The sequence below is a fragment of the Mus musculus genome, chromosome 4 (genome assembly GCF_000001635.26).
Source record: "Mus musculus strain C57BL/6J chromosome 4, GRCm38.p6 C57BL/6J".
NCBI lineage: Eukaryota > Metazoa > Chordata > Mammalia > Rodentia > Muridae > Mus > Mus musculus.
This window is the reverse complement of record NC_000070.6, coordinates 116,117,452-116,145,298: the sequence shown is the minus strand read 5'-3', so window position 1 is coordinate 116,145,298 and position 27,847 is coordinate 116,117,452. Positions and strand designations below refer to the sequence as shown.

Here is a 27,847-nt window from a genome sequence, read left to right as displayed (position 1 = left end):
CTCTCTGTAAAAAAAGAAAAGCCAGACTGTGGTGGCACCTGCCTTTAACCCCAGTAGAGGCAGGAGGATCTCTTAGTTCCAGGACAGCCTGGTCTACAGTGGGTTCTAGGGCTACACAGAAAAACCCTATCTTGGTAAAACAAAACAAAAGCCAATGCAGGACCTCAGGCTCTAACTTGCCAGGGTTTTCAGAGTACCCATATTTACAGTCAGTCTTAGGAAGCACCTCTTTTGTTAGCCCATGTAAGATGAACATCAAGATTTGTGGATTCCTTCAATTTTAATAATGGTTGTTTCTCACTGGCCAGGGGGATTGCCCTTCTATTACTCTTTCAGCTGATTTCTAGATGCTGGGAGGTGTCTGTGAACTGAGTGGCTGTATTCTAGCCCCTGTAACAGGCACAGCTCCTGAGCAGAAAGCCTTCCAAAACCTCTGCAGCCGTGTTACCTCGATTGGGGCTACTTTTCATCCAGAAAATATTTATTAGCTTCCTGCTGCGTGTCTAGTTGGTGCCAACACAGGGAGAAGGCACTGAGCTTTCTTTGAGGTCTTCAGTTCCAAATCCAGGATCACCTAGTCGAACGCCTCCAGGGCTAGAAGTTGTGTGCATACCACTCGGTACCTCGCTCCCCCAACTGCGCGGCTTTTCTGAGCGTTACGGCGCCCTCCTCCTGTTCCCCCACCCCACCCCCCGCGCGGGGCGGGCGGGGATCCACGGGTTTCGCTCCGCGTTCGTAGCAGAGAAGGGAGGACCCTTGGGAACCGGACCCTGGTCGCCCAGTCCTGTTCTGGCTTGGGCCCACATGGAGGGGACCGCGGAGTCCCAGACGCCGGACTTGCGAGACGTGGAGGGCAAGGTGGGCAGGAAGATCCCTGAAGGACTGCTCCGCGGGCTTCGAGGCGAGTGCGAGCTGGGAACCTCTGGGGACGTGCTGCTCCCGGGGGCGCCCAGCACCGGCCACGGCCTAGGGGACAAGATCATGGCGCTGAGGATGGAGCTGGTGAGTGTGGGTGCTACAGGCCACGGGGAACGGGATATTTGTAGGGGCAGGGGCAGGTTCCCGGAGTTGGGCTGGAGAAGAGGGTCCTTCCAAGATCAATCCATACATCCTGGGTTGAAAGCAGAGTGAAGTGACGTCTCATTATTTGTCTCCCAAGGGTGAATGAAGGGTTGATAGGTCCTGAGAACTGAGAGTAGGAGGCACATCTCTTGGAAGTTTTCCCTGCCCAATAATCGGAAGGAGAGAGGCGAGGGCTAAGTAGCACACAAAAAAAACTTAGTACAGCGCAAATTCTTCCCATCGGCATCCGGGGCCACCAATTTCTTCAGACTCCACTATAAGGCAACCGTTTTCTGCCCCCTTCTCTGGCAAACAGGGGAAGAGGTTTTGTTCTTAAGGCCCTAGGGTGTTCGTGTCAGGATTCAGAAAAAAAAAAAAAAAGAGCTTTGGTGAGGTAATACCTGCTGGAAACTGCCTGCACTGGTGGGGCACACTAAAAACCTGTCCTTTTCCTAAGCATCCCACCATCACGGTATTAGACGTTCGAAGACCTTAATAGAGGCACAGTAGCACCACAGTACGAGTTGGTCCTTCACCTGGGGCTCAGTCTCAGACAGAGTCTCAGGGTCTCTGTACCTTCTTGCAGAAAGGGGGAGGAAACAGCCACACCTCCCCACCCCCTTCTCTGGTAGCTGTTGGTCTGGTTTCTGAGCCAAATGGGCAGCCGGGTCCCAGCGGTCTCTCCTGGGGCCCTGGTTCCGGTGAAAGAGATGAATTACACCTGCCACCACTTTGCAGCCAGTTCTGGAGAACTGAGGAACTGCCAGCTACTCACTGGCTCTGAACCAGAAGCCCACACTGGCTTAACAAGTCTTCCTGGGGCCCCACTGTGTGCACAACCTGTGGCAAGCAGATCTGGAAGGGTGGAAGGAAGGACATGGGACCTTGAAGGCAGGTCCAGGGCTTTCATTCTATGGTAAGAGAGGCTAAGAGAACCTTCGGAGCTGAGTGGTCAGAGAGGATCGCTGAGGGCAGGATCTGAATGCCAAGTGTGCATTTGGCTTTGAAGGTTGTATCTGAGTGCCAGATTCTGCTGAGCAGGGCTGTGGCTGTATTCTCCTCTTAAAGAGGTCTGGTTTGTCTCTTTGTACAAATTGCTCAAGGCATAGAGAGAGTTTACCTAGTTTGTCCTTTGAAAACTAAGGTGTTTTGTTTTGTTTTATTTTTGAGATGTGGGCTTACTGTGTAGCTCAGGCTGGCCCCAAACTCATATTCCTCTTATCTCAGGCTCTTGAGTGCTGGAATTATGGGCATGTGCTACCATTCCCTGCTGGAAATTAAATTATACTTAGAATATAAGCCATGTGTTAACATCCAGGATGGTACAAGGTGTTTTTCTTTTTAAAGAACTTTAAGAAACTTTATGTGTAGGAGTATTTTGCTGGTGTGTGTATGTGTGTATCACATGCATACCTGTTGCCCATGGATGTCAGAAAGAGCATCCAATCAATTGGAACTGGAGTTATGGATGGTTGTAAGGTACTATGTGGGTGCTGGGAACCTAACCTGGGTGCTCTGTGAGAACAAGTGCTCTTGACTGCTGAGCCACCTCTCCCCAGCCATTCTTCTCGGAGGTCCTGAGATTGAACCCTCTCACACGCTAGGAGAGCGCTCTACAATCCAGCTGTACCACGGCTGCTATGTGATGTCTCCTCCATGCTTGGCTTGATACATGGTATTTCACAGATGAAAGAATGAGGTAAGAAGAGGTTAAGCAGTTGCCCAAGGTCACTCAGGAAAGTCAAGTCAGGATTGGAGCCCAGATCATCTGGCCACATTCATCATGAAGACATGCTTTGTGCCAGATACTTTAGGCACACTTTGTGTCATTGAAATGAGAAAAGTTTCAAACGCCCATGGGCTTGCTTCTCATACAGGGAATCCGGAGGCCAGCCTGACCTCTGACTCTCATTCTTTATAAACTTTGAGGGAGTACATTTAACTTCTAATTTCGTCTTTTAACTTTTGGCCCATCGAGCCTGGGGTCTAGGTTTCCCATGAACAGTGTACCAGTAGAGGAGGAAGATCTCCAGTCAGGCTCCTTTCTCCCTCAGGCCAGGAAAGCATTGATTTCTTCTTGTACTCTGCTCTACCCTCTGGTTTACTGAAGCACAAGGGTAGGGCAGGAGGTTTGAGGCCAGTAAGGCAGAGCTGACCCAAGCCCTCTGATATGCCCCTCGCCCTGCTCTCCTTGTGTAGGAGCAGACACTTGCCCTTCAGGCTAAGGTCAACCCTGCTGTTGGCTTCCTACTCTTGCTTTGTTTCCCTAGTCTGTAAAGAGCCAGATTCTGAGATGTGTGGGAATGGCAAACAATGGCAATCTCTCAGTCCACCCAAAGAGCTGTTGCTATGAGAAGCCACCCCCACAGAGCAGTTTGTGAGAATGTATTAGGCAAAGAATGGAGGAAAGACATGGGTTCAAATCTTCTCTCTGCTTCTGATGTGTTTGCTGTCTTAAGGAGGGCCCTGTCTCCTCCTTGTCTTTAGGGCTTTTTACCCTTTGGTGGAGGAAATAGGGGATAACTGTAGAACTAGACACCTGTTAAGAGCTTTTATTTTACTGACAATGTTTAATGCCAGCAGTCAGTTACCATGGCTCTACAAATTGGTCTTCCGGCTTTTAACCTGAGGCCCGATTTGGGTTGAACACAGAGGGAGCCCTGCTCTGAACACCTGGGCTGGGCAGAGTCTCATCTACTTAAGGGGAAGAGAAGGAGCCTCCAGGGAAAAGCATTAGGTGGCCTCTATTTATCTTCTGCTCTGTTTCCAAAGAGATGGCATGAAATGAGTGTTTCTTTTTCTATCGAGAAAGCCTTCTGCTTCTATTCTGGGAGATGATGCTGTCACAGTCAGGGAATCCCACTGTTGCAGGATTAAAGAATCTGGTGCTCAGAGTGGTTTCCTAAGCAACACAGTACAACTCAGCCTCTTGAGTCTTGGGGACCAACAGAGAGATCAGATAAATGAAGGGGAGTGAATCACAAAATTGAACTACAGCTATTCTATGCAACCTTAGGCAGAGAACCTCAAATGAATTGGGCAGGGATTGCTCTCAGGGTTAGGGAAGGAAGAGACTGACTGAGGCTTGTACAGGAAGAGAAATGCTGTTGGGGGCTGGGGATGCTCCGATGTTGAGTGCTTGCCTTTCTGAAAGCCCTGAGTTGAATCCTCAGCACTACATAAAACTGGGTGTGGCACGGCATGCCTGTAATCCCAGCACTCTGGAGGTTAGGCAGCAGAATCAGAAGTTCAAGGAAAAATGCTGGAATGAGGGCCTGCCTCCCAGAAGAGCTGACCCGGAGGAGTGACGTGGTGTCAGGTGTTTGCCACCTAGAACTGGAGGAGGGTACATCCTTCGGTTGGAATGTTTCTCTCCACTGTCTAGTCAAGGCTAGCCTAACCAGTCTTAGCTCACGTCTTCCATCTAGGTTTGGGCTATGGCCCTCCGGGTGGGTACAATTCTCTGGAGCAGTTGTTTACCATTTGTCACATGGAATTTGAAAGTTATATTTTCTGTTTGTTTTGCCTGTTTATGTATGTGTGGACCATTAATATGACTGGGGTCTGCAGAGGTCATAAGAGGGCTTCATTTCTCCTGGGACTGGAGTTAAGGATTGTTATGAGACACTATGTGGGGGCGCTGGGAACTGAACTCGGTCTTCAAAAACAGCAAGTGAAGTCAGACATTGCATTGTGGCATACACTTTTAATCATATGGGAGGCAAAGGCAGGTGCCCTTACCTGCTAAGTCACCTTGCTGGCCCTCTAAGTCCTTTTAAAAAATATCTTCTATTTTGAAATAGTTGTCTAGAATGACCTTGAATTTGCAATCTTGCCTCTACCTCTTCAGTAGCTGGGATTACAAACTATGCCACCAGGCCCATTTCTATATGAGTTGGTTGATTTTGTTTGAAACTGAAACTAAATATAAATTTAAAAGCAATAATGTACCAGGTGTACTGGTGTGCTCCTTTAATCCCAGGACTCGGAGAAGACAAGGGCAAACAGAGCTCTGTGAGTTTGAGGCTACCTAGGCATACAGAGTGAGCTCCAGGCCAGCCAGGGGGACACAGTGAGACCTATCTCAAAAACAACAACAAAGGTAGCAGGATCTTGGTTCGCAGTGAGGTGACTCAAGCTAGAGATGGACAAGGGCCCCAGTGTGACAGGCTTGGGAATGCAGCTGCGGATGCGGGTAGACTTCGTTCTCAGAGCACGGCAAAGCACAGGAGCAGCTTCAGACTCGTGCTTGAGGAGGTTAGCCTGGGGCACTTGCATGCGGAGGGGTCCTGGAGATTACGCTGTGAGCATTACTCTTCCTTCCAGGAGACTAAATGGAGACCACTGGCCCCAAATCCCAAGTATTGGGATTCTGACCCTGAGCTTTGCCTGGTTACCCAGTCTTCAGGCAATCAAGCTAGCACTCACTTGACTCCTCAGCTCCTACCTCCTTTTGGCCCAGACTGCTTCCCAGATAACACCTTAGGAGCTATCCTTTGGTTTCTAAGTCCTATGGGTGAGTCTGGGTTGGTCTAATAGTTTACCTCGAATAGAAGGTGTGAAGCCCAGTGTCTTAGTGTCCTATTGCTGTGAAGAGACAGCATGGCCACAGCAATTCTTCCAAGGGAAAACATTTATTTGGATCAGCTTAGAGTTGAGAGGTTTGAAACATGGTGGCATGAAGGCAGGCATGGGGCTAGAGAACTCCACATCTTGATCCTCAGGCTGGAGAAGGAAGGAGACTGAGAAACACTGAGTATAACTTGAGGAGACCTCAAAGCTCACCCACTACTAACACACTTTCTCCAACAAGGCCACCCTCCTTATAGTGCCACTCTCTACGGGCCAAGCATTTAAACATATGAGTGTGTGGGGGGGCATTCCTCTTCAAACTACCACACCCAGTCAGAATGGATTTTGGATTTGTGTGTATGTGTCCATGTGCTGTATCTGCATGTACACCTACATGCTAGAAGAGGACATCAGAACTCATTACAGATGGTTGTGAGCCATCATGTGGTTGCTGGGAATTGAACTCAGTACTTCAGGAAGAGTAGTCGGTGCTCTTAATCACTGAGCCATCTCTCCAGCCCCCTAGTTCAGTTTTTTAAAAGCAACCAAAATTCTCAGGGCAGGAACCAAACTCCAGTTCTCATGAGAAGCACCAGCACTTAACTGTTGAGCCATCTCTTAAGCCCCTGGCCTCAAACTCTTGATTCCCACCTCAGCCTGTTTGCTTGTTTGATTTTTGAGACAGTGTGTTACTATGTAGTCATAGCTAACCTGTAACTCACTTTGTAGACTAGGCTGGCCTTGATCTTCCTGCCTCTGCCTCTCAAGTGTTTCCTCAGTTTCTTAAGTGCTAAAGTTATATGCATGAACCATATTTTTTTTAAATCTTGTTTTATTTTATTATTTTATTTCATTAATTTTAAAACAGGGTTTCATGAAGCTCCGGCTGGTCTTGAACTGCCAACATAGCTGAGAATGGCCTTGAACTTCTGATCCTCTTCCTTCCACCTCCAGAGTGCCTGGATTACAAGTGTGCATCACCACCTTAGTTTATCCAGTGCTAGGGACAGAATCCAGGGCCTAGTGCATGCTAGGCAAGTGTTCCTCCCACTGAGCTACATCCAACCCCCCTAGCCTCATATTTTAATATTTAACACCTACAAAGCCTCCCCTGTAGAAAGTGCACACCTGATAGCATTTCAAAATCCTTGCTTTCATGCTGTAAAGTGAATGATTTAGCCTGTTTTTCCTTTTCTTTCTTTTTTAGTTTTTATTTATTTATTTTTTGAGACAGGGTTTCTCTGTGTAGCTCTGGTTGTCCTGGAGCTCACTTTGTAGACCAGGCTGGCCTCAAACTCAGAAATCCTCCTGCCTCTGGGATTAAATCCGTCACTACCGGGCTAGCCTTGTTTTTCAATCAAGGAAACTGAGGCTCAAAGAAAATAGAATAGCTACTTAGAATCGTGTAGCTAATCAATAGGAAAGTTGTTTTGTTGTTGGTGGGTTTTTTTGTTTTGCTTTGTTTTTTGAGCTAGGGTTTCTCTGTGTAAGCTCTGTAGACCAGGCTTGCCCCAAACTCAGAGATCCGACTGCCTTTGCTCTCGAGTGCTGGGATTAAGGCATGCACCACTGCCTGGTTGGGAAGTTGCTTTTTTGTCTGGTGCAAGGCATGATGGAACCCAGGATTTCAGACATGCTAAGGTGGCAAGTTGATCTCCAGCCTAGCTTGATCTGAAAATTTAAACAGGAGTCTCTTTGCTCTAACCCTCCCACCCCCAATCTCTTTCCGTGCTTTTAAAAGTGAAGTGTAGCTGGCTGAACTGCAAGATTCGGGAAACACCTGGGGAACTCAGCTTGAAACGGAACTAATCTCTTTTCTCACTTCCTCAGGCTTACCTGCGAGCTATCGATGTGAAGATCCTGCAGCAGCTGGTGACCTTGAACGAGGGTATTGAGGCAGTGCGCTGGCTGCTGGAGGAGCGGGGTACACTGACGAGCCATTGCAGCAGTCTCACCAGCAGTCAGTACAGTCTGACAGGGGGAAGCCCAGGACGCTCAAGGCGGGGCAGTTGGGACAGCCTGCCAGACACCAGTTCAACTGACCGGCTGGACAGTGTCTCTATTGGCAGCTTCTTGGACACTGTGACCCCCAGAGAGCTGGATGAACAAGGACTCCCTGGGCCTTCCTGTCCTGAGATTGACTGGGCAAAGGTTATCCCCACTGAGGACAGGGCCAGGACTGAGGTGGACATGACATCCACTAAGCTAGGGAGCTTAACAGCCACATGGAAGCTCCCGGGGGATGGGCTCCAGTGTGGACCACCTGAGCCATCAGAGGATGGCAATGCTAACCAGGGCTTTGAAGCTCATTGGTACTGGGGACAGTGCCAGGATGATGTGACCTTCTTGTAAAAACTTTCCTACCCATTTGTACTTTGTGGCTCTTTCAACTTTTGGCCCAAGTCTCCCTCAATTTTTCCTCCACCTCCAACTAACTAGACAGAGGCTGTATTACAATCCGTTACCATGGAAGCCTGGCTTATCTCTCTGGTTCCTGGGGAGCCTCTGCATTTATCCCTCAATTATTGGGTCCCTAGAGCTATTTCCATAGAGATATTGACTCTAGAGGCCTAGCCTGTGGCTCCTGTTGTAAGGGTATCTCCATGCCCCTCCCCAGTGAGGTGAATTTTATGGAACGTAGGGCCTCTAGGAGATCACTGAAGAAGAGATGGGGGATAATCACCCCATCCAAAGCCTAGGAGCCAGGATGCCTCTTACAGAACGGTGGAGATTGACCCTGTCAGATGCGCAAGCCTCCATGGACTGGCCCTCCTAGATGCCTTTGGAGTTGGGAGACCAATCCTTTCATGCCTGCTGAGTGACTTCATTGCCTGTCATGATACATGAAGTGCTTCCTCTGTACCAGTCCTGGTGGGTGTGGCACTTAATGTCCCTGCCGCTGCCTCCTGTGATAGGGAACATACCGCTTTTCCTGGGAAATGTGTGTGCTGCTTTTCTCAAGTTCTTACTTTTCAAACATGGTGTTTTCATGTTGTACCCAAGGATTTCACTACTATGGCTACATCCCTGTCCAGGGCTGTAAGGATGTACTCTTAGTAACAAACTCAGAGGCCTCCACTTAGGCTCCCCAATCTGTTTGGCTTACTTTACTGCAGACTCTTGTCTGGCCCTGGGCTGCCCTCATCCCTGATTCCTGCCTCCAGATCTGTCGTCTAGGAGTTTAGTCTGAGTTTCTTCACACATTCACATTTTCCTTTTTAGGCCTCTTGGGTTTTTTGTTTGTTTGTTTTTGGTGACAGGGTTTTTCTGTGTATCTCAGGCTGTCCTGAAACTCAGTCTGTACATCAGGATAGCCTCGAACTCACAGATCTGGCTACCTCAGCCTCCTGAGTGCTGGGGTTAAGTGTGTGCCACTACCGCCCAGCTAGACCTCTGCATTTTTATGTCTCTTATGCCTCTGTTGCTTGGGAATAAGGAGAGTGAAGGTCTCCTTATTCTGGAGACACTCTTGGATAGTGGGATGATCTTGTCATCTCTACCCCTGTGCTTGCTTACTATTCCCTCATTCTGGCCAGCCTTCCACAATTTGGTCACAAGGATGCTTGCCTGAAGTTGAGACACAAGGAATCCCTTTGTCTGAGCTACAATGTGGGAGTGTAGCAGGAAAACACAGAGGCCCTTTGGTCCATGGGCCTCATTAAGGAGAAGAGACAATGCAAAGTCCTTCTTTAGGGCGAGCCCATCACTCCTGGACTTGATGGATAATCAGGACTGGCTCTACGGTTGGGTCCCAAGGCCCTGGCTAATTATACCAGAGAAGAAATTCAGAGAAATTGCTATTTTGGGGTTCAGGCCCAGAGAAAGGGGGTAAGGGTATGGGCAGAGTAGGAGACAAAGGATGTGGTTAATACCTGGACAAATAAGCAAGGTATGCAGGCGTATGCATTTCATCTGAACACTCCGGAGGCAGAGTTGGGTGGATCTCTATGAGTTCCAGGCCAGCCAAGATAACACATAGTGAGACCCAGTCTCAAAAAACAATCAAAGAAACCAGAATGACTTCTTGGTGATTAACCCTTTGAGTCCCAGGTAACTGCCCTGTCTTCCCCATCTCATGTTGGGGGAGGTAGCCAAGTTGACTACTCTCCTGTCTCCAAGCTCCAATGCCTCAATAGTTGTTTTGCAACCACCAAATCCAACAGCAGTACAGCCTCTGGCTCTTTAAAGACCCTCTCCTCCCCTGCCTCAAAGTGGTCACATTTCAAAGTGACTTCAGCCTCTTCTCTGCTGTTGCTGGATCTCCTTACTGTGCCCATAGCTCTGGGGTTCAGACTCTTCCTTCCTCTGGGCACCCATTATCTGTGGAGTTCAACCACCCCTTACTGTGCCCATAACTCTGGGACTCCTGCTTTCTTGCCCTCAGGCTGGAATTTTGAGTGCTGTATCCCAGTCCATACTCTGAGTTGATCTGTAGCGCTCCCCTTCCTCTTTGAAGCTATTGCATTCCATTTTTTTGAGGCTCATTTCTTCAGCTTTAAATTGAGCTGAAGAGATTGCCTGCCTCCTTGTGGCCATTATGCAACATTGCTTGAGTTGCTGAGTGAAATCTCCAAGTTTAAATGTAGAGAGGATTCGGCCTAGAGATGGCCTAGATTTGTCCAGTTCCACCTGTTGTGAAGCTGTAGCAATAGCTATGTTACAGACTTTACTGTCTGTCTGCAAACCCACAGTTCCATCCTTAGACCCACTACCCAGTCAACACCCCAAAGCCCCAAAGGATTTGAAAACTATTTTCCTCATTGTCAGATTTGAGACTTGCCTGGGTATAGTGGCACACACCTGGCCTGTAATCCCAGCACTGGATACAGATCAGGAGTTCAGAGTCATCTTCAACTACATAGCAAGTTCAAGCCAGCCTGACTGTACTGACTATATGAGACGCTCTGTCTGTCTGTCTCTCTCTCACACACACAAACACACCCTACCCCTAAAGAGTCAATTGAGTCTTTAGAGGAGAGGAGAGGGATTTCAACCTGACTAGGTGAAGGGCATGCTGGTCTGGACATCAGGCAAGCCCAGACCAGTAATTTTTTTGTGTGTGTGTGGGGGGGAGACAGGTGAGATGGTTCAGGCATGGGGGAGAAGTTAGCACTTTGGAGCTGGGGCTTAGAAGCTGGGTTGGGTGAAATTAGGAAACCAAGTTGATCTTGTAAAGGTAAAAGTGCTCCACAGTTCTAAAATGGTTTGAAAGCGTTGGACAGGGGACATGCGGGAGTCATTCTGAGATTCCCGTGTTTTGAGACAGGATCTCAATACATAGCACTGGCTGCCCTAGAACTCAACATTGTAGGCCAAGCTGGCTTCAAACTCACAAAGATCTGCCTGCCTCTGCCTACCAAGTGCTGGGATTAAAGGTGTGTACCACTGTATCCAGAGTTGTAATTGTCTTTAAAGTTGGTTTTATCAGAAAGCATCTATTGTAGTCAGTGTTGGCATGGCACTCACTACGTAGTTCAATCTTGTCTGGAACACATGGCAATCCTCCTGCCTCAGCTTCCTGAGTGCTGGAATTACAAGTGTGAACCACCACACTTGGCTTTGAGTATCCTGTCTTAATTTTAGACTTCATCAGGAGGAGTCCATGAGCAGATGTATCCCTAGTCCATCCTAGCTGCCTCTAAACGGCCTGGTTGAGACCTGGGTGTCCTGTTAGCATGAATCTTTAGGAGTTATAGGTGGGAGCTGTTTTCGAGCTCAGCAAAGTATGGAGAGGTTAGAGATGCAGAGAGACAAGAGAGATGAAAGCAGGATGAAGTCTGAGGAAGCACACTGCTCTCCAAGTATGCCAGGGTCTTCCTCAGAACTCATAATTCCAAGATGGTAGCTTTGGAAACAGGACCTGGGAGGGGTAAGATGGGTCTGGCCACCCTGATTTCATCTGTCCAGGCAACATGAGACTGTGGGAGAGGTCAGGTGTTAGGGTGAGTATTTGATAGAAGTGGGGAGTGGTGGTGGTTGAATGGAAGCTTAGTGGCAGTTCCAGTTAGACATATTCGGGGTTACAGTGAACACAAGCGCTTTGTGGGTATGGTGCCAGGTACAGGCTGAGTATTCAATTACGCATGCTCAGAGAATACTGTGTATACACCCACAAAGAAATGTAAGATATAAGAAGAAAATTAACCTGGTTTATACATTAAGCATTTAAAAACATTAATTCTTAATCCTACAAACAGTGCATTGTTACCAACATATTGTTGCTTAGAAATTTACTAATTTCAATAGGTAATCAATAAGCCATAGTAGGAGGAGCTCAGTGTGACTGTAAGGCCTCTAGGGAACCTATGGCCCCTCACTTCATCCCCGCTCGGCCACACTTCCTCATTCTCCCAGGAGAACAGCAGTATATCGATTTGTTGCTGCTGATGTAATGAATTACTATAAATTTAGTGGCTTAAAAACCAGTTAGGCTGGGCATGCTAGTACATGCTGGCAATCCCAGCTCTCAGGAGGCTGGGGCAGGCAGGTCGCAAGCTTTAGGCTGGCCTCAAGAAAGGATTCAGACTTATATCCTTAGGGTTTTTAAAACCTGGAGCCCTTGTGACCAAGGGTTTCTGCAGGCCGGGTTCTTGGCAGTTTCTCCCTTCCAGTTCCACTGTGCGTGCCTGTTCCTCCAGGCAGAGGTAATTACACTCCCAGCAGACTAACCCAGGTCCCCCTGAGAAGCAGACATGTCTCCTTTTTAAATGTTTTTTTTTTTTTTTTAATTCCCTAGTGGTTAATTATCACTGATACTTGACTCTTTTTTTTTTTTTTTCCTTTTAGTTCCTGATCCCTAGTCTCAGTTTTCTCTTGGACAGAGATATTCACTCAAACATGTCAATGTATGTGTTTGTGCATGTGTGCATGGATATATGATTCTGGCTTTTATGTGTTTTATGTGTATAAATGGCTATTTGATGAGCTGCTCCCATTTCAGTGACAACACAGTGGAGGGCGTGTTTTTCACTTATTCCACAGAGTACAATATTCCTGGGCACGATCCTCTCTTGCACATGGCAGGCCCCAGCCTCCTCCTCATTTCAGATGTGATAGCCATAAACTTTTCTACCAACTTTTCACCAAGTTGCTGTACTGTTCACCGGTGATCCTTTTATTTCACCGGGATTACAAAAATATGATTTCCTGACACTATTAGTACCCTTTCATTTATAAGTCTAATTCTGTACAGAAAAACTTCACATCTCAGAGGACCACTTAGATAATCTGAAAATAAAGTACATACCAGTGATAAGTGACAAATGCTTAAGTGTCTTCCCTCCCTCTTTTCTCTGGACAGTCTTATTGTTCACACTGGCCTTCAACTCACTATGTAGCTGAGCTGACCTTGAACTCCTGATCTTCCTGCCTCCATCTTCTAAGTACTGAGATTATAGGTCTACATCACTGTGCCTAGCTTTACAGAAATAAAGTAAACCCAAACAGGGTCTCCCTTTGTAGTTCAGGTTAGCCTGGCACCCAGGGATCCTCCAGCCTCAGATTCCATGTGTTTGCTACCATGCCTGGTTTTCCATATCACCTTTGAAGCAGTAATTGCATTTCATGCTTTTGTTCTGGTTTATTCTCTGTAAACTTACTGGTATGAATCTGTAGTCATTGTAAATGTGATGTCTTTCAATTATGCAGGGTTTTTTTTTTTTTGGTTTGTTTTAAATATATAAAATATAAAACATGCGGGAGCTGAAGAGACGGCTCAGTGGTTAAGAACGCTGGATCCTCGGTTCTTTGCACACTCAGCAACTTATGATCACTTGTAACTCCAGCTCCAGGGGGTCAGATGCCTGCACTCATCTGCACTTACACGCTCACACACCTACACATAACTAACAATAACAAATTTAAAAATTATTTTATGTGTGTGCACATATGTGACTGTATGTAAGTGCAACATGTGTACGCAGGTGGGCACAGTGGCTAAAAACGGTATTAGATCTCCTGGAACTGTAGCTACAGGTTGTAAGATGTCCCATGTGGGTGCTGGGAACTGATCTCTGGTCCTCTAAAAAAAAAGCAATAAGTGCTCTTAACCACTGAACTATCTTTCCAGCCTTAAAAAAAATAAATCGCCAGGCGTGGTGGCGCACGCCTTTAATCCCAGCACTCGGGAGGCAGAGGCAGGTGGATTTCTGAGTTCGAGGCCAGCCTGGTCTACAAAGTGAGTTCCAGGACAGCCAGGGTTATACAGAGAAACCCTGTCTTGAAAAAACAAAAAACAAAACAAAGCAAAAAAAATTAAACATGGGACTGGGAATATAGCTCCATTGTAAGGTGGAGTGCATTTCTGGCATGCACGAGTCCTAGGGTAAATCTACAGAAGAGTGAAGTGAATAAAGTGTGGTGTGGTGGGTACTCTGAAGTCATGGCATTTGGGAGACAGAGGCGGAAAGATGAGAAGTTCAAAGTCATCCTTAGCTATATAGTGAGTTTGAGGCCAGCCTGGGCTGCACTGTCTGGAGAAATGAAATAATCAAGAAAAAGTAGAGAAAATAGAGTACTGAATACTTATACACTTACCAAGCAACTTTCTTTTTCTTTTTATGAAGAACTTAGTTTATTGCGTTTCTCAGGGGTGGGGGTGCACCTGCCATCATGCCTAGGAGCTCCAAATGACAATGCCTAGGAGTTGGTTTTCTCCTCTCACTGTGAGGGTCCTGGGATTGGAACTCAGCCACGGTTAAAAGCAAGTACCTTCACCCACTGCACTATCTCACATATCGAGTGGACCTGGGTTTAATCCTTAGAATCCACATAAAAGAGTGAGGTCCGGTGGCTAACACTAAGGGAAGGTCAAACAGGCAAGCCTATGAGGCTCATGAGCCAGTCTAACTAGAGTATGAGGCTCATGGGCCAGTCTAACTACTTGGTGAGTTCCAGGCCAGTGAGACCCTATTTCAAAACACAAGGGAGGCAGTGCATAATGAACAATACCCAGCATTGTCCTCTGCCTCCCAGACACCAGTACACACACATGCCTACACAGCTACATATATATGTGCACCTGCATACACACAACATTCAAAACCCAGCACTGAAAAAGAAAAAAGGCAGGGCGATGGTGGAGCCTGCTTTAATCCTAGTACATAGGAGGCACAGAGACAGGGTGATCTCTGAGTTCAAGATCAGCCTAGTCTACAAGGAGAAACCCTGTCTTGAAAAAAAACGGTAACAATGGGGCTGGAGAGATGGCTCAGTGGTTACGAGAGCTGACTGTTCTTTCGAAGGTCCTGAATTCAAATCCCAGCAACCACATGGTCACTCACAACCATCCATAATGAGATCTGATGCTCTCTTCTATGGTCTCTGAAGACAGCCCTGGAGCAAGCGGGGCCAGAGTGAGAGCTGGAGAGTTGGCTCAGTGGTTAAGAGCACTGACTGTTCTTCCAGAGGTCCTGAGTTCAAATCCCAGCAACCACATGGTGGCTCACAACGATCAGATCAAATGCCCTCTTCTGGTGTGTCTGAAAAAACAGCTATAGTGTACTTACATATAATAAATAAATCTTTAAAAAAAAAAAAAAGAAATAAAGAAAGAAGCCAGGTATGGTGGCGTACGCCTTTAATCCCAGCACTTGGGAGGCAGAGGCAGGTGGATTTCTGAGTTCGAGGCCAAGCCTGGTCTACAAAGTGAGTTCCAGGACAGCCAGGGCTACACAGAGAAACCCTGTCTCGAAAAAAAACCCAAAAACAAAACAAAACAAACAAACAAAAAAACCCAACACCCCCCCCAAAAGAAAGAAAAACAACAATAACAAAACAAAAAAAGTAAAAACAAGATATCAGGCAGGTAAAGAGAAATGTTGCTAAGCCCAAGTCTGATCTCCAGGACCCACACAGTGCAAGGAGGTTTTGAATGTGGTGGGGGTTGGGGGAAAGGGAGACACCACACAGATTACCAGAAACTAAGGAGTTATGCCATGTGGTTGCTGGGAATCAAACTAAGGTCCTCTGCAAGAGCAGCCAGTGTTCTTAAGCAGCCCATGAGGATTTATTCGAAGGGTTCTTAACAATGATGAACCAGCCTGCCTCCATCTTAGCTTTACAGCTATCCTATAGTAAAGACAAACTAGGTTCATTCCTGCTTATGATTAAATCTCTATTTCTCAAGAACTGGGCTCTGCCCAACCCGTAACCTTAACTACAAATGGTCTGTACCGCATGTTCCAGGAAATAGCAAACATGTCTTTGTTTCAAAAAGTTATTATAACTATCTGGCGGTTCTATCTTTGTTTCAAAAGGTTGTTATGACTACCTTTTATGACCACTTTGCAACCATGCCTTTATTTCAGGATACTGTTATGAGTAACTTGTTATAATTAGGTTATTTTCCTGTAGCTCCACCTATTCTGCCTGCCAAATCCCCAATTTGGATTCTCTACCCCTGAGCTATAAAAGCTTTGTCTTTCCCACTTCTAAGACTGATTTTTTTCTTTTCTTTTCTTTTTTTGGAGACAGGGTTTCTCTGTGTAGCTCTGGCTGTCCTGGAACTCACTGTGTAGACCAGGCTGGCCTCTAACTCAGAAATTCACCTGTCTCTGTCTCCGGAGTGCTGGGATTAAAAGCGTGCGCCACCACTGCCCAGCTTTCTGTCCTTTCTTGATCCAGCTCTCTGCTGAAGCCTCTTCAACTCTCCTCATGGTTCCCTCCTTCACATGCTGTCTCTTTTTCTCCCCTCTTAGAATCTGAAGTCCCACCTTATTCTCTCTAAAGCTCTGTATTGGCTCTGTGGCTTTTATTGGCAAGGCAGAGAATGAATGAGGAGCAATGTTTATACAAAATTGAGACAGGAGATTCTAAGAATAAACACAACAATGCCATGTCCAGATTGGAACAAGATGTGGGGGCAGAGAAACCAGCATTTGAATCACACAAGGATAACCTTTACACGGGCACAAAAACATGGCTACACCTGTACACAAATAAAAAAAAAAATCTTGCTTTAAATTAATTGTTTGCTTTAACTAATTTGGTCATGATGATTTGGGTTTGTCTTTCTCCTCGAATCTTTGGAATTAACACCTAAGACAGACAGAGGGACAATAGTGTGGTGAGAGTGCAGGCCTCAGCACCAGGGGCATGGTGGGATCTCTGAACACAATCAGAGCAATAAGGCAGAGGAGGGAGCCTCTTTTTCTTTTTGTAAATTTTAAGATTTGTGTTTATGGATGCATGCCTGCTGTGAGTACCACTATGTGGGTGCTCTATATCTCTCCCTGTCTGCCTGTCATAGAATCCATTTAACTCCTAGTGCCTTACTGGAATACACCCAGGTAAAATACTCAACATACATATAATTCTAAAAATATATATACCTTTTAAAAAAGTATGTTAGCGTCTGACCTCTCCTCACGGATACTGACAAGCCCCCTGGTGGGACATTGCTTTTAAGGCCCATGGCTAGATAAAGGAAGATAATGAATTTTCAGGATGACTGGCTGCTGCTTCTTCCTCTTGACCTAAGACAAAAGCGTAGCATCTGAGAACAAAGGCTCGGCAGGCTTTTTCTCTGACTGTAAGGCCCCTTGCTTGTGGATGGGTCTGTCAAATTCAAGGGCAGACCAGGGTGTGTTTACCTCAGAGTTCTGGACCTATCAGGCTTCCAATCTTTGTCAAAATCTTAAAATCTTCGAGCCCTCAAGGAGAGACAAAGATCCTTCATACAGTCCTCCCCTCTGCTTTGCTGGCTACGGGTCTTCCGTGCACCTTTTGTTTGTGTTATTCTCCCACACCTAAAAACAGCCTTTTGTACCTAGTGGTGCACCCCTTTAATCCCAGCACAGAGGACAGAGGCAAGCAGATCTCTGTGGCCCCTGGGTATAAAAAAAGAAAAAATAAGAAAGGAAAAAGAAAGAAAAGATGACAAATATTTGAACATAGGGAATGTTTCCAGAAATATTTGAAACTCAAGTTATCAATATATAAAATTGTTACTAAAAGAATAAGTATACAAATTGGGAACCTTGAGTGGTTTTTACTATTAAAAAAGTATTCATACTGTCAGAAGTAAACCAAGCAATATATTAAACTTTAAAAAATGTAGTTATTGCCGGGCAGTGGTGGCACATGCCTTTAATCCCAGCACTTGGGAGGTACAGGCAGGCGGATTTCTGAGTTTGAGGCCAACCTGGTCTACAGAGTGAGTTCCAGGACAGCCAGGGCTACGTAGAGAAACCCTGTCTCAAAAAACCAAAATAAATAAATAAATATATAAATAAAATTTAAAAAAAAATTAAAAAACCCAACAACAAAAAAGCCCCCAAAACAACCAAAAAACAAAAAATGTAGTTTATCAAGGCATAGTAATTCCTGCCTTTAATCCCAGTCACTCTAGGGGCAGAGGCACAGAAGCCTTCAGAGGTGCACAGTGAGAACCCAAACCCTGGTCTTCTAGAATAGCAGGACGTGCACTGAACCACTGGGCTATCTTTCCAGCCTCAGGCCCTCACCCTATTGACCAAGCTAGCTGGAATTTTTTTAAAAATCTTAAAAATTTCATTTCAAATGTTATGTTTTGCCTGCATGTATAGACATCTGTATACCACATTTGCGCCTAGTGCCTACAGAGGCCAAAAGAAGGTATTGGGTCCCCTGGAACTAGAGTTACAGATAGTTGTGAGCCACCATGTGGGTGCTTGGAATTGAATTTGGTCCTCTGGAAAAGCAGCCAGCCCTCTTATCTCTGAGCCATCTCTTCAGCCTCCTAGCTGGATTTTTAAATTTTTTTATTTTCAGTGAAAGGGTTTCTCTATGTAGCCTGGCTCTCCTGGAACTAGCTCTGTGGACCAGGCTGGCTTTAAACTCAGAGATATTTGCTTGCCTCTGCCTTCAGAGTGCTGGGATTAAAGGCGTGCACCACCACACCCACTCCTAGCTGTACTATTTGATTCTTGGCTGGTTAGAGACTTCACAGATCCCAGGGGATGGGGCTCCTTTCCTTTCTCTCATGTTTCCATGATTTTCCTGTCTTTCTAGTCTGCCTCTTCCATAGCTAGGCATGATGTTGAAGCCCTGTAATCCTAGCTTTCAGGAGGCTGAGGCAGGAGGATCTCAAATGAGTTCTAGACCAGACGAGGCTACATAGTGAGATGTCTGCATATGACTCAACAAAGAACAAAAACAAAACCCAACCTAAACCAGAGCAACAAAACCAAACCAACAAACCCAAACCTCCCAAAGTCCCTGTGAAAAAGATGTTGCTGTTGTGGGGCCCTCTCCTGAGAGAGACCCCACTCCAAAGGGTCATCTTTTTCTTTTTTTAAAGATTTATTTATTATTATATCTAAGTACACTGTAGCTGTCTTCAGATGCACCAGAAGAGGGCATCAGATCTCATTACGGATGGTTGTGAGCTGCCATGTGGTTGCTGGGATTTGAACTCAGGACCTTCAGAAGAGCGGTAGGTGCTCTTAACCACTGAGCCATCTCTCCAGCCCCTATCTTTTTCTTGAAGTGAAAGACTTAACAAGTTGAACAAACAGCACAATGGCCAAAGAATGGAAAAACCAGACTCTATCAACTTCTTTAATCTTTAGGGGTGAAAAAGTCACAGTATATGTGTGTTTCCAAGCCAGATTAAGGGACAGTAGAGCGTTGATCATATCTACCTCACGCCCTTCTCTCAGAAAGCACAGCAGGAGTGGGGCCACTCCCTATCCAAATCAGGCTCAGCTACATATGCCACTTGTGATAAAGCCAGTTAGGCTTCTGTTTCCCTGCTAGAGAACTGGTTTTTCAGAAATCATATGATTATCAATCTGCTAATTTAGCTGATATACTTGAAAGGCCCCAGCCCCCACTGCAACACATCCTGTCCTCCCTGGTCCTTTTTCCTCCCCTCCCCTCTGACTACATAAGCTAGTCCCAATACTTCAATGAATGAGCTGTCCTGTGAAACAGTCTCCTGGGTTGGTTCACCCCTGCCTTTCAGCACCAAGACCCTGCTCCCCTGATCCTCTGCATCCTGATGGCCACTGGTGTACAATGGCTGAGGGGCAGGGGCGGGGGGGGGGGGAGGTAGGCCCACAGATATAGGGTTAAAAATTAGGGAGGTTGGAGGTTGAGCCTGGTGGCATAGGGCTATAATTTTAGCACTAGGAAGTAGAAACAGGAGGTTAGCACTGGATACATCAGACCCAGTCTCAAAAGAAGCAAAACAAACCTTCAAAAAGGAAATACTTGCCAGGTGTGGTGGTGCACGACTTTAATCCCAGCACTTGGGAGGCAGAGGTAGGTGGATTTTTGAGTTCGAGGCCAGCCTGGTTTACAGAGTGAGTTCCAGGACAGCCAGGGCTATACAGAGAAACCCTGTCTCAGAAAAAAAAAAAAAAAAGAAAAAAAAAAAAAAGAAGAAATTGAGATTAAAAAAAAAAAAGGAAATACTTATATATTTTCTAGGGCTAGGTAGAGTTTCTTTCCTTTAAAGAATATTTCTCTGTTATTAGAGCGTGTATGTACATGATGTTTGTATGAGGGTGCGCATGTGCCATGCTGTACATATGGAGGTCAGAGGTCAAGTTTGTGGATCAGTTCTCTCCTTTCACCTTGGTGTGGGCTGTGGGCACTGAACTCATGTCCTCAGGCTTAGGTGACACATGCTTTTATCCACATCCACACATCCCTTATACCCCCCATTTTGAGACAGATTTTGACTATACAGCCCAGGCTGACCTCATAGTCATGGCAAAGAAGTTAACTGTTCTTTTTGTGTATGTGATTTTGTTTTTCATTAAGTTGCTCACAGCCTTCTTGTCTCCCAGCAAGATATTCCTATGGAAATTAAAATTTCTTCGGTTCATTGTTCCCAAAAGCCAAGGAAAGGACATAAGTATCTCTTTAGTATATCCTCATTTCTGCTAGGCGGGCTGGGGATGACAGAGGGTCATAAGTTTAAAGATAACCGGGTTACACAGCAAGACCTTGTCTCAAATAACAACAAACCTCAGCAGTGACCGCCTCACGAAGTTCTACCACTATGCTATATTCCTAGTGCCCCCAAGACACCACACACACACACACACACACACACACACACACACACACACACGACAAAATGGGGACAATAAACCTTATCTGAGGATAGTAAATGATTTATAATAGCTAAGGAGATCCTTTTAAGTAGATAGTGATTAAGTGTAATGGGCATGCTATTTTGATTAGTGAGCACTTAGGTAATACATGGGGGCTATGTTAAATACTTTGAACACTTTTTTTTTTTCCCGTTCTTGGAGGGTCTTTCTACAGAGCTGTCGCTGTCCTGGAACTCATTATGAAGACCAGGCTAGTCTCACAGAGATCTGCTTGCCTATGCCTAGTGAGTACTATAATTAAAGGCCTGCGCTACCAGGCGCAGCTACTTTGTTCACTTTAATTAGACCCTGTGAATAATCCCTTAGGAGAGGTACTATAATAATATCACTTAAAGGAAAAACGGATTTTTAGAGAATGGGTGACTATGCCCCAGGAAAAGACAGCTAGCTTATTTCAAGACATCTCAGACCAATTGGCAGTGCAGCACCAACACCTCCGCTCACCTTTTGACTGGCCACTGGCCTTGCCTGCTTCCAGCTCAGATTTCTGCTCCAGGTCTGGCACAATAAAGAGCCTGAATCAAATTCCCAAAAATGTGCTGCCTTTTGAAATCTATTCCAGTAGCAACTCCTCCGCACAGTACTTCGGTGCAAAACATCTATTTGGTTCAGCTGCTTCGGCCAAAGGCAGGAGCCAGGAAGAGGGACCGTTGGCAAGTAAGAATTCTGGCACCTGCCTGTTGCTGCCACCAGGATAAGCCACAGCTCCTAGTGGTCTGTTGAGCCTCTGGGCGGAAATCCAAGACCCTTATTAGCCTCAGCCCTAGGCCCGCCCCTTCCTTTAGGCCGGATCGTCGAGCGTCAAGTTCACTGAACGCAGCCAATAGGGGACTGTGGTGGCAGAGTGGCGGGAGGTTCGATTGACACTGCCTGGAGGCTCTTAACGCGCGCTTTGGGAAGAGGAAGAATAAGGGGAAAGATACCGGAGTCGCTCTTTGCCTCTCTTCAGCTTCTAAGATTCTCCTCCTCCCAACCTGGATTTTTAACTGGTCCTTCCTGGGTTCCTGTTTAACTTCCCACAAGGCGTTCCTAGGTCTCTGCTTGCCTTCCTCACACTGAGGTTTGATGTCGGTCCAGCTCTGGTAAATTCTATCCCTCTCCTAAGAATTCAGGCGTCTCGCCTTCGTACTTAAGACTGTACTTTTTCGTAGGTGTTACTCTCAGGGAAGCAGCCCAGCTAGGGACGTTATTCCAACTCCACTTTGCTCATCTGCAACTTCAATCTGTCTTCTTTCCCATCCTAGATTTAGACCCAGCTCCGCTTGGACTTGGCTTTGGATATTTTGACCTTGAGGAACTTGGGGACCGACATTCCTGGTTTGGACCCAAGCCTCATCCTCTGATTGCATCCCCTCCCCTCATACCGACTCTTAAGACAATATTTTCAATGATATAGCAACTTCCTTTTATAGCATCCCCTGGTCCTGCATTCTCTGTTGCTGAGTGCTTTTAACTTCGCTGATGGGCACTTGACATTTGATGCTTCTGGGGCCAGGATGGTAAGTGTGACCTTAAGCTGACTTAAGGGGCCTGGCTGCAGGATCACTGCAGGAACTCACTTTCTGTTCTCCCTTGCAGAGGAGGAGCTTAGCTCCCAGCCAGTTGGCTAGGAGGAAACCAGAAGACAGATCATCAGATGATGAAGACTGGCAGCCTGGGACAGTAGTGAGTGTTTAGGGGAATAAGGAAAATGAGGTTCATAGTCATCTTGAGAAAGTACCTTTCATACATTTTTGAAGCTTTTTTTTTTTTTTTTTTTTTTTTTGAGATGAGCTTCTCACCAGGTCTGTAGACTATGGTCTGTCTCCCAAATGCAGTGTGTGGTCGTAGGCATGTGCCAGGCACACCTGGCACTTAAGGTTTTTTTTTTGAAACAGTGTTTCTCTGTGTAGCCCTGGCTGTTCTGGAACTCTGTTTGTAGACCAGGCTGGCCTTGAACTCACACAGAGGTTCCCTTGCCTCTGCTACCCAGTGTTGAAAGTGAAGGTGTTTGCCACTACTGCCCCGCGTAAGTAAATTTTAATGAAAATTTACAGTATACTAAGCATTGGAGAAGATTAATAAAATTGTTATCCTTGGGGCTGGAGAGATGACTCAGTGGTTAAGAGCACTGACTGCTCTTACAAAGGTCCTGAGTTCAAATCCCAGCAACCACATGGTGGCTCACAACCATCTGTAATGAGATCTGATGCCCTCTTCTGGAGTGTCTGAAGACAGCTACAGTGTACTTACATATAATAAATAAATAAATCTTAAAAAAATTGTTATCCTCCAGGTAGGTTCACTAGAAATTAATACAGTTTCAGTTTTCTTGGTGGGAGGAGAATATCAAAACCAAGGAATGGTAATGTTGGGTTCCAGGCCTGCCAAAAGTGGGGGTGGTGGTGTACTAATATATTCTGTGTGCTTCCCTAACTACATAGTATATTCAGGCCAGCCTGGAATACATGAAAATCTGCGTTTAAAAAAAAAAAGTAGGATTTTGGCATATGAGAGCTTTAGAGTTTCTCTGATATCCCTGGCTGCCCCTGAAACTTGCTCTATAGAGATCAGGCTAACCTCAGAATTTAGAGACCTGCCTCTGGTTTCCAAGATCAGGGATTCATTTGCCACCATGCCTGGCTGGGTGTTTTTTTTTGGTCTATTTTGAGACATGAATTCTGTTATGTAGCTCTCTGACTGACTTGGAACTCACTGTGTAGACCAGACAGAGATCCACTTGCCTCTGCCTGATGAGTGGAAGGATTAATGGCATGTGCCACTTTTTCTGTCCTTAGAAGGTACTTCTTGTTGGTGTCTGTATATGAGTATCGGCCTGTGAAGAGAAGGGCCTGATAACTGTTTCAGGAAATTCAGATAGCTTGACAAGTTGTTACAAGTGTGCTCTGATGGCTTGGTGTTCACTCTTTTTAAAACTTATTTTGTAGGGAGTATGCATATGTCATGGCACTGGGTTTGGGTACCTAGCTCAGGCTGTCTGGTTCTGAGGCAAGCATCCATTCTGCTTAGCTGGTTCACAGCATCCTCCTCTCCCCCGCCTTTTGAGACAGCTTCTCTCATGTAGCTTAGGCTAGCCTCAAACTCATGCTATAGTTAACAGTAGTTTTAAACTGTGAGCTTCCGCCATCTTCTACCTTCAGACCAATCCAGCATGCTTGGCCTGGGGTGGGGCTCTTTAGCATTGCTGCTTTGCAGGGAGTTTTTATCTGTGAGGCAGGAACAATGGCTCCCTGTCACCATTTACAAACATCTCAGAGTTGAACGTGGGGCAGCTTTTCTGCAGGTGGGTGAGTCATGATTGTAGCTTTGTTTGGATGGTTGCTCCTAAAAGTATGGGTTTGTTTGTTTAGTTTGTTGGTTTTTCTTTGTTGTTGTTTTGAGACAGGACCATTTTTTTTTAAAGAATTATATATTTTTTGTATATGGTACACTGTAGTTGTCTTCAGACACACCAGAAGAGGGCATCAGATCCCATTACAGATGTTTGTGAGCCACCAAGTGGTTGCTGGGATTTGAACTCAGGACCCCTAGAAGAATCAGTACTAGGGGGCATGACCAAAAAATGTGCCAGCCCTGGGAACTGGGAGCGGCCCTCTGTTCCCTGGCCACCTGAGAGCTGTCCCTGCCCCTCAATGGCTGTAGTACTCAGGAGAGCAGGCTCTACCTCCCACAGACAGCACAGTACAGCTGGCTCTGGTTGAGGAGGCTCAGGTAAGCCAGCTCCTAGGATGAGTGGGAGAGCTGGCCCCATCACTCCTCTGGCATGAGCTGGCATGGGTGAAGGGGTGATTCAGTACTGAGAGCTGACCCTGGGGTCATGAGAAAAGCTGGAGAGGTATCCCTGCCTGTCATTGGCTGCAGCACTTGGAAGAGTGGGCCATGCACTTCACCTGGGCAACACAGGGGAGCTGGCCCTGATTGTGAAGGCACAGGTGGACCAACCCTGAAAATGTGAGAGGGGAAGAGCTGGCCTAGCTCCTCACAGGCTGCAGCATTTGGGAGCCGACCTCAAACCTTGCCTGGGCAGCACAGTGGAGCTGGCTCAAGAGATGTGGGGATGGGTGAGCCAGCTCTGAGGCATGAGAACTGGAGCGCTGACCCTACCTCCAGCTGCTGAATGCACTAGGTGGCCTGGCCAGAGCACTGCTGGACAGTTTATGCCGGTGGTGCAGATAAGTGAGAGGTGTCAGGCTGACCAGCTCAGCTATCACCCAGGCCCTGATCTAAGGCTCTGAATTGGCTCATCCCAAAATCTATATCATCTGCAAATGGTTGGGATGCAAATGGTCCTGCTGTCCCAAACTATACGATCTGACACGAGGCAGCAGGATAACTGGGAGGAATCCCTGTGAGGATCTAATATTAATGGTGTCACAGAGGCCAAAGATCTCAAACCAGACCAATGACTTATTTACAAGTAAAGATGTATAGACAGAAGGATATACTGTGGGACACACTGTGACATACTACATCCTCCCCCCGTCTCTCTTTCTTTCTCTCTCTCTCTCTTTTTTCCGAGACAGGGTTTCTCTGTGTAGCCCTGGCTGTCCTGGAACTCACTCTGTAGAGCAGGCTGGCCTCAAACTCAGAAATCCTCCTGCCTCTGCCTCCCGAGTGATGGGATTAAAGGCCTGCGCCACCACTGCCCAGCCTTCCTTTCTTCTTTATGATGTTTGTGTATTTTATTTTGGAAGGGGACAGGAAGGTGAGTGGGAATGGAGTGCATGATGTGAAACTCACAAAGAATCAATAAAAAGCTTTTAAAAACTGTGCCAATAAGATATGGTGGCACACGCCTGTAATCGCAGCATTGGTGGTGGGGGCTGGAGAATCCATTGTTGGCCACAAAGCAAGTGTGAGGTCAGCTTGTGCTACTCATGACCCTGTCTCAACGAAACAAAAGTATTGTCAGGCACCACACTGAACTTTTTTTGTTTGTTTTTTGAGGCAGGGTTTCTCTGCGTAGCCCTGGCTGTCGTAGACCAGGCTGGCCTCGAACTCAGAAATTCGCCTGCCTCTGCCTCCCAAGTGCTGGGATTATAGGTGTATGCCACCACGCCCGGCCACACTGAACTCTTTTTTTTTTTTTTTTTTTTTTTTTTTTTTTTAAGAGCTTCACGTGTCATCACTGGCTTGTCAGTGAAGCCGGTGAAACGGAATTCTTTTTTTTAAGATTTTATTTATTTATTATATATAGGTACAATGTAGCTGTGTTCAGACACTCCAGAAGAAGGAGTCAGATTTTGTTAAGGATGGTTGTGAGCCACCATGTGGTTGCTGGGATTTGAACTCCGGACCTTCGGAAGAGCAGTCGGGTGCTCTTACCCACTGAGCCATCTCACCAGCCCCCACACTGAACTCTTAACATCTATTATCGTAAATGACTGTTACAGCAACTCTAAGATATTATGTTTACTAGCCTCATCTACCAAGTCAGAAAACTGAAATTTGCTGGGCATGGTGGTACACGCCTTTAATCCCAGCACTCAGTGAATTTGAGGCCAGCTTGGAATAAAAAATTCCATCCTGGGGGCTGGATAGATGACTCAATGGTCTCTGGGGTTGTCTAGGTATTGCAATATAGCTTTTCATTTCTCTCCTAGACTCCTAAGAAACGCAAGTCCAGCAGTGAGACCCAGGTCCAGGAGTGTTTCCTGTCTCCTTTTCGGAAGCCCTTGACTCAGCTACTCAACCGGCCACCTTGTCTGGATAGCAGTCAACATGTAAGCCACAAGTACAACTGGCCTGTTCTCTGTGTGTATGTGCCCAGTTCTTTGCCTCAGTGGATTCCTTTGCTGCAATCTGATCAGCTTTTCCACAGCTTCTGTGTGATCTGGGAAGTCTGCTTGAATTGAGTTTTCCCTTATTTATAATTGTGTGGGTACCAGATCTAATATGGCTCATTTTCCTAAAGAAATGAGAGTCAAGGAGGAAGCTATGACATTGAGCAGGTACTGCATATAGCTTTCTGTTTTGTTTGTTTCTTTTTCTTTTTTCTTTCTGAGATAGTTTCATGTAGGCCCAGGGTGGCCTTGAACTGTCCAAAATTTCTTTTACACACACACACACACACACACACACACACACACACACACACACACACACACACCTGGTGCCTACAGAGAGAATGCCAGAAGAGTAGCCAATCCCCTGGAGTTGGACTTACAGTCATTTGTGATCTGCCCAACATGTGGGTGCTAGGAATTGAAGCCAGGTTCTCTGGAAGAACAGCTAGTGGTCTAGCTCGGGCCATGAACTCTTAATCCTCCTTCCTCTACCTCCTGGATGTTAGATTACAGGTGTGTGCCAACAGGCTCAGTTTTTCATTGTTTAGAAAGTACTAGAAACAAAAAAATAAGAAGAAGAGAAAAAATAAAAAAAGACAAAAAAGATCAAAAAACAAAACAAAGACAAAAGAAAAGAAAAAGAAAAGAAAAAAAAAGAAAAGAAGAAAAAAAAGAAAGTACTAGAATCCTAAACCTTTTGTTATTTCCTCTAGTAGTCAATTTATCACCATATCAGAGTCTTGCATAACTTCTTCCTCCTCCTCCTCTTCTTGCTCTTCCTCCTTCTCTTCTTCCTCTTCCTCTTCTTCTTCCTCTTCCTTCTTCTTTTTCCTCCTCCTCCTTCCTTTTTTTTTTTTTAAGGGTAAGGTTTCACAGTATCCCTGGCTGTTACTGAAAGAGATTTATCTGCCTCTGCCTCCTGAATGGTGGAATTAAAAGTGTGCTCTACCACAACTGGCTTTTTTTTTTCTTTCTTTCTTTCATTGTTGCACATATGTTCTTATTTGTGTGTGTGTGTGTGTGTGTGTGTGTGCATCATCTACATGTGGAGGTCAGAGGATAACGTCTGAGAGTTGATATCTCTCATTTTACCACGTGGATTTCAGGGATTGAATTTAGGTTGCCAAATTTTGTGGCAAGTGCTGACCAGACCAAGGTTTTCTCATCAGACTTTCTGAGAAATGCTTGGAAGGATAATGGGAAAATATAAGTGAATTTAGCCATTTGTGAAGTTTATATACACTTATATATATTTACTATTTTATTTTATGTGTGTGGATGTTTTACTTCATGTATGTCTATGTACCACGTGTCTGTCTAGTG

At 45.9% G+C, this 27,847-nt stretch overlaps 2 protein-coding genes and 1 long non-coding RNA gene across 12 annotated transcripts in view; 2 read left to right on the top strand and 1 right to left on the bottom strand.

The window, feature by feature from the left end:
• Positions 1–682: 682 nt before the first annotated feature.
• On the top strand, positions 683–8,571 carry Lurap1 (leucine rich adaptor protein 1). Its single transcript, NM_026547.1, has 2 exons — positions 683–1,002; positions 7,465–8,571. The coding sequence occupies exons 1-2, from the start codon at positions 805–807 to the stop codon at positions 7,984–7,986; spliced, it is 720 nt and encodes a 239-aa protein (NP_080823.1). The 5' UTR covers positions 683–804; the 3' UTR covers positions 7,987–8,571.
• 2510003B16Rik (RIKEN cDNA 2510003B16 gene) lies at positions 6,458–21,459 on the bottom strand. The gene is made up of 3 exons (NR_131048.1): positions 21,183–21,459; positions 7,471–7,605; positions 6,458–6,593 (listed from the first exon to the last, which is right to left on the bottom strand). It is a non-coding gene; the product is annotated as an RIKEN cDNA 2510003B16 gene (long non-coding RNA).
• Positions 21,460–21,598: 139 nt separating this feature from the next.
• Rad54l (RAD54 like (S. cerevisiae)) overlaps positions 21,599–27,847 on the top strand; it is a 29,440-nt gene continuing 23,191 nt past the window's right edge. For 2 of the 10 annotated variants that reach the window (XR_867829.2, XM_030253366.1), the window contains exons 1-3: positions 21,599–22,237; positions 22,317–22,403; positions 26,342–26,461. Coding sequence is in view for 9 of the 10 variants with exons in the window: in XM_030253366.1 (XP_030109226.1) it covers positions 22,235–22,237; positions 22,317–22,403; positions 26,342–26,461 (210 nt within the window). In the remaining variant the exon portion in view is untranslated. The remainder of the gene's footprint in view (positions 22,238–22,316; positions 22,404–26,341; positions 26,462–27,847) is intronic. The other 8 variants (XM_006502878.4, XM_006502877.4, XM_030253365.1 and 5 more) reach the window with 8 other exon arrangements.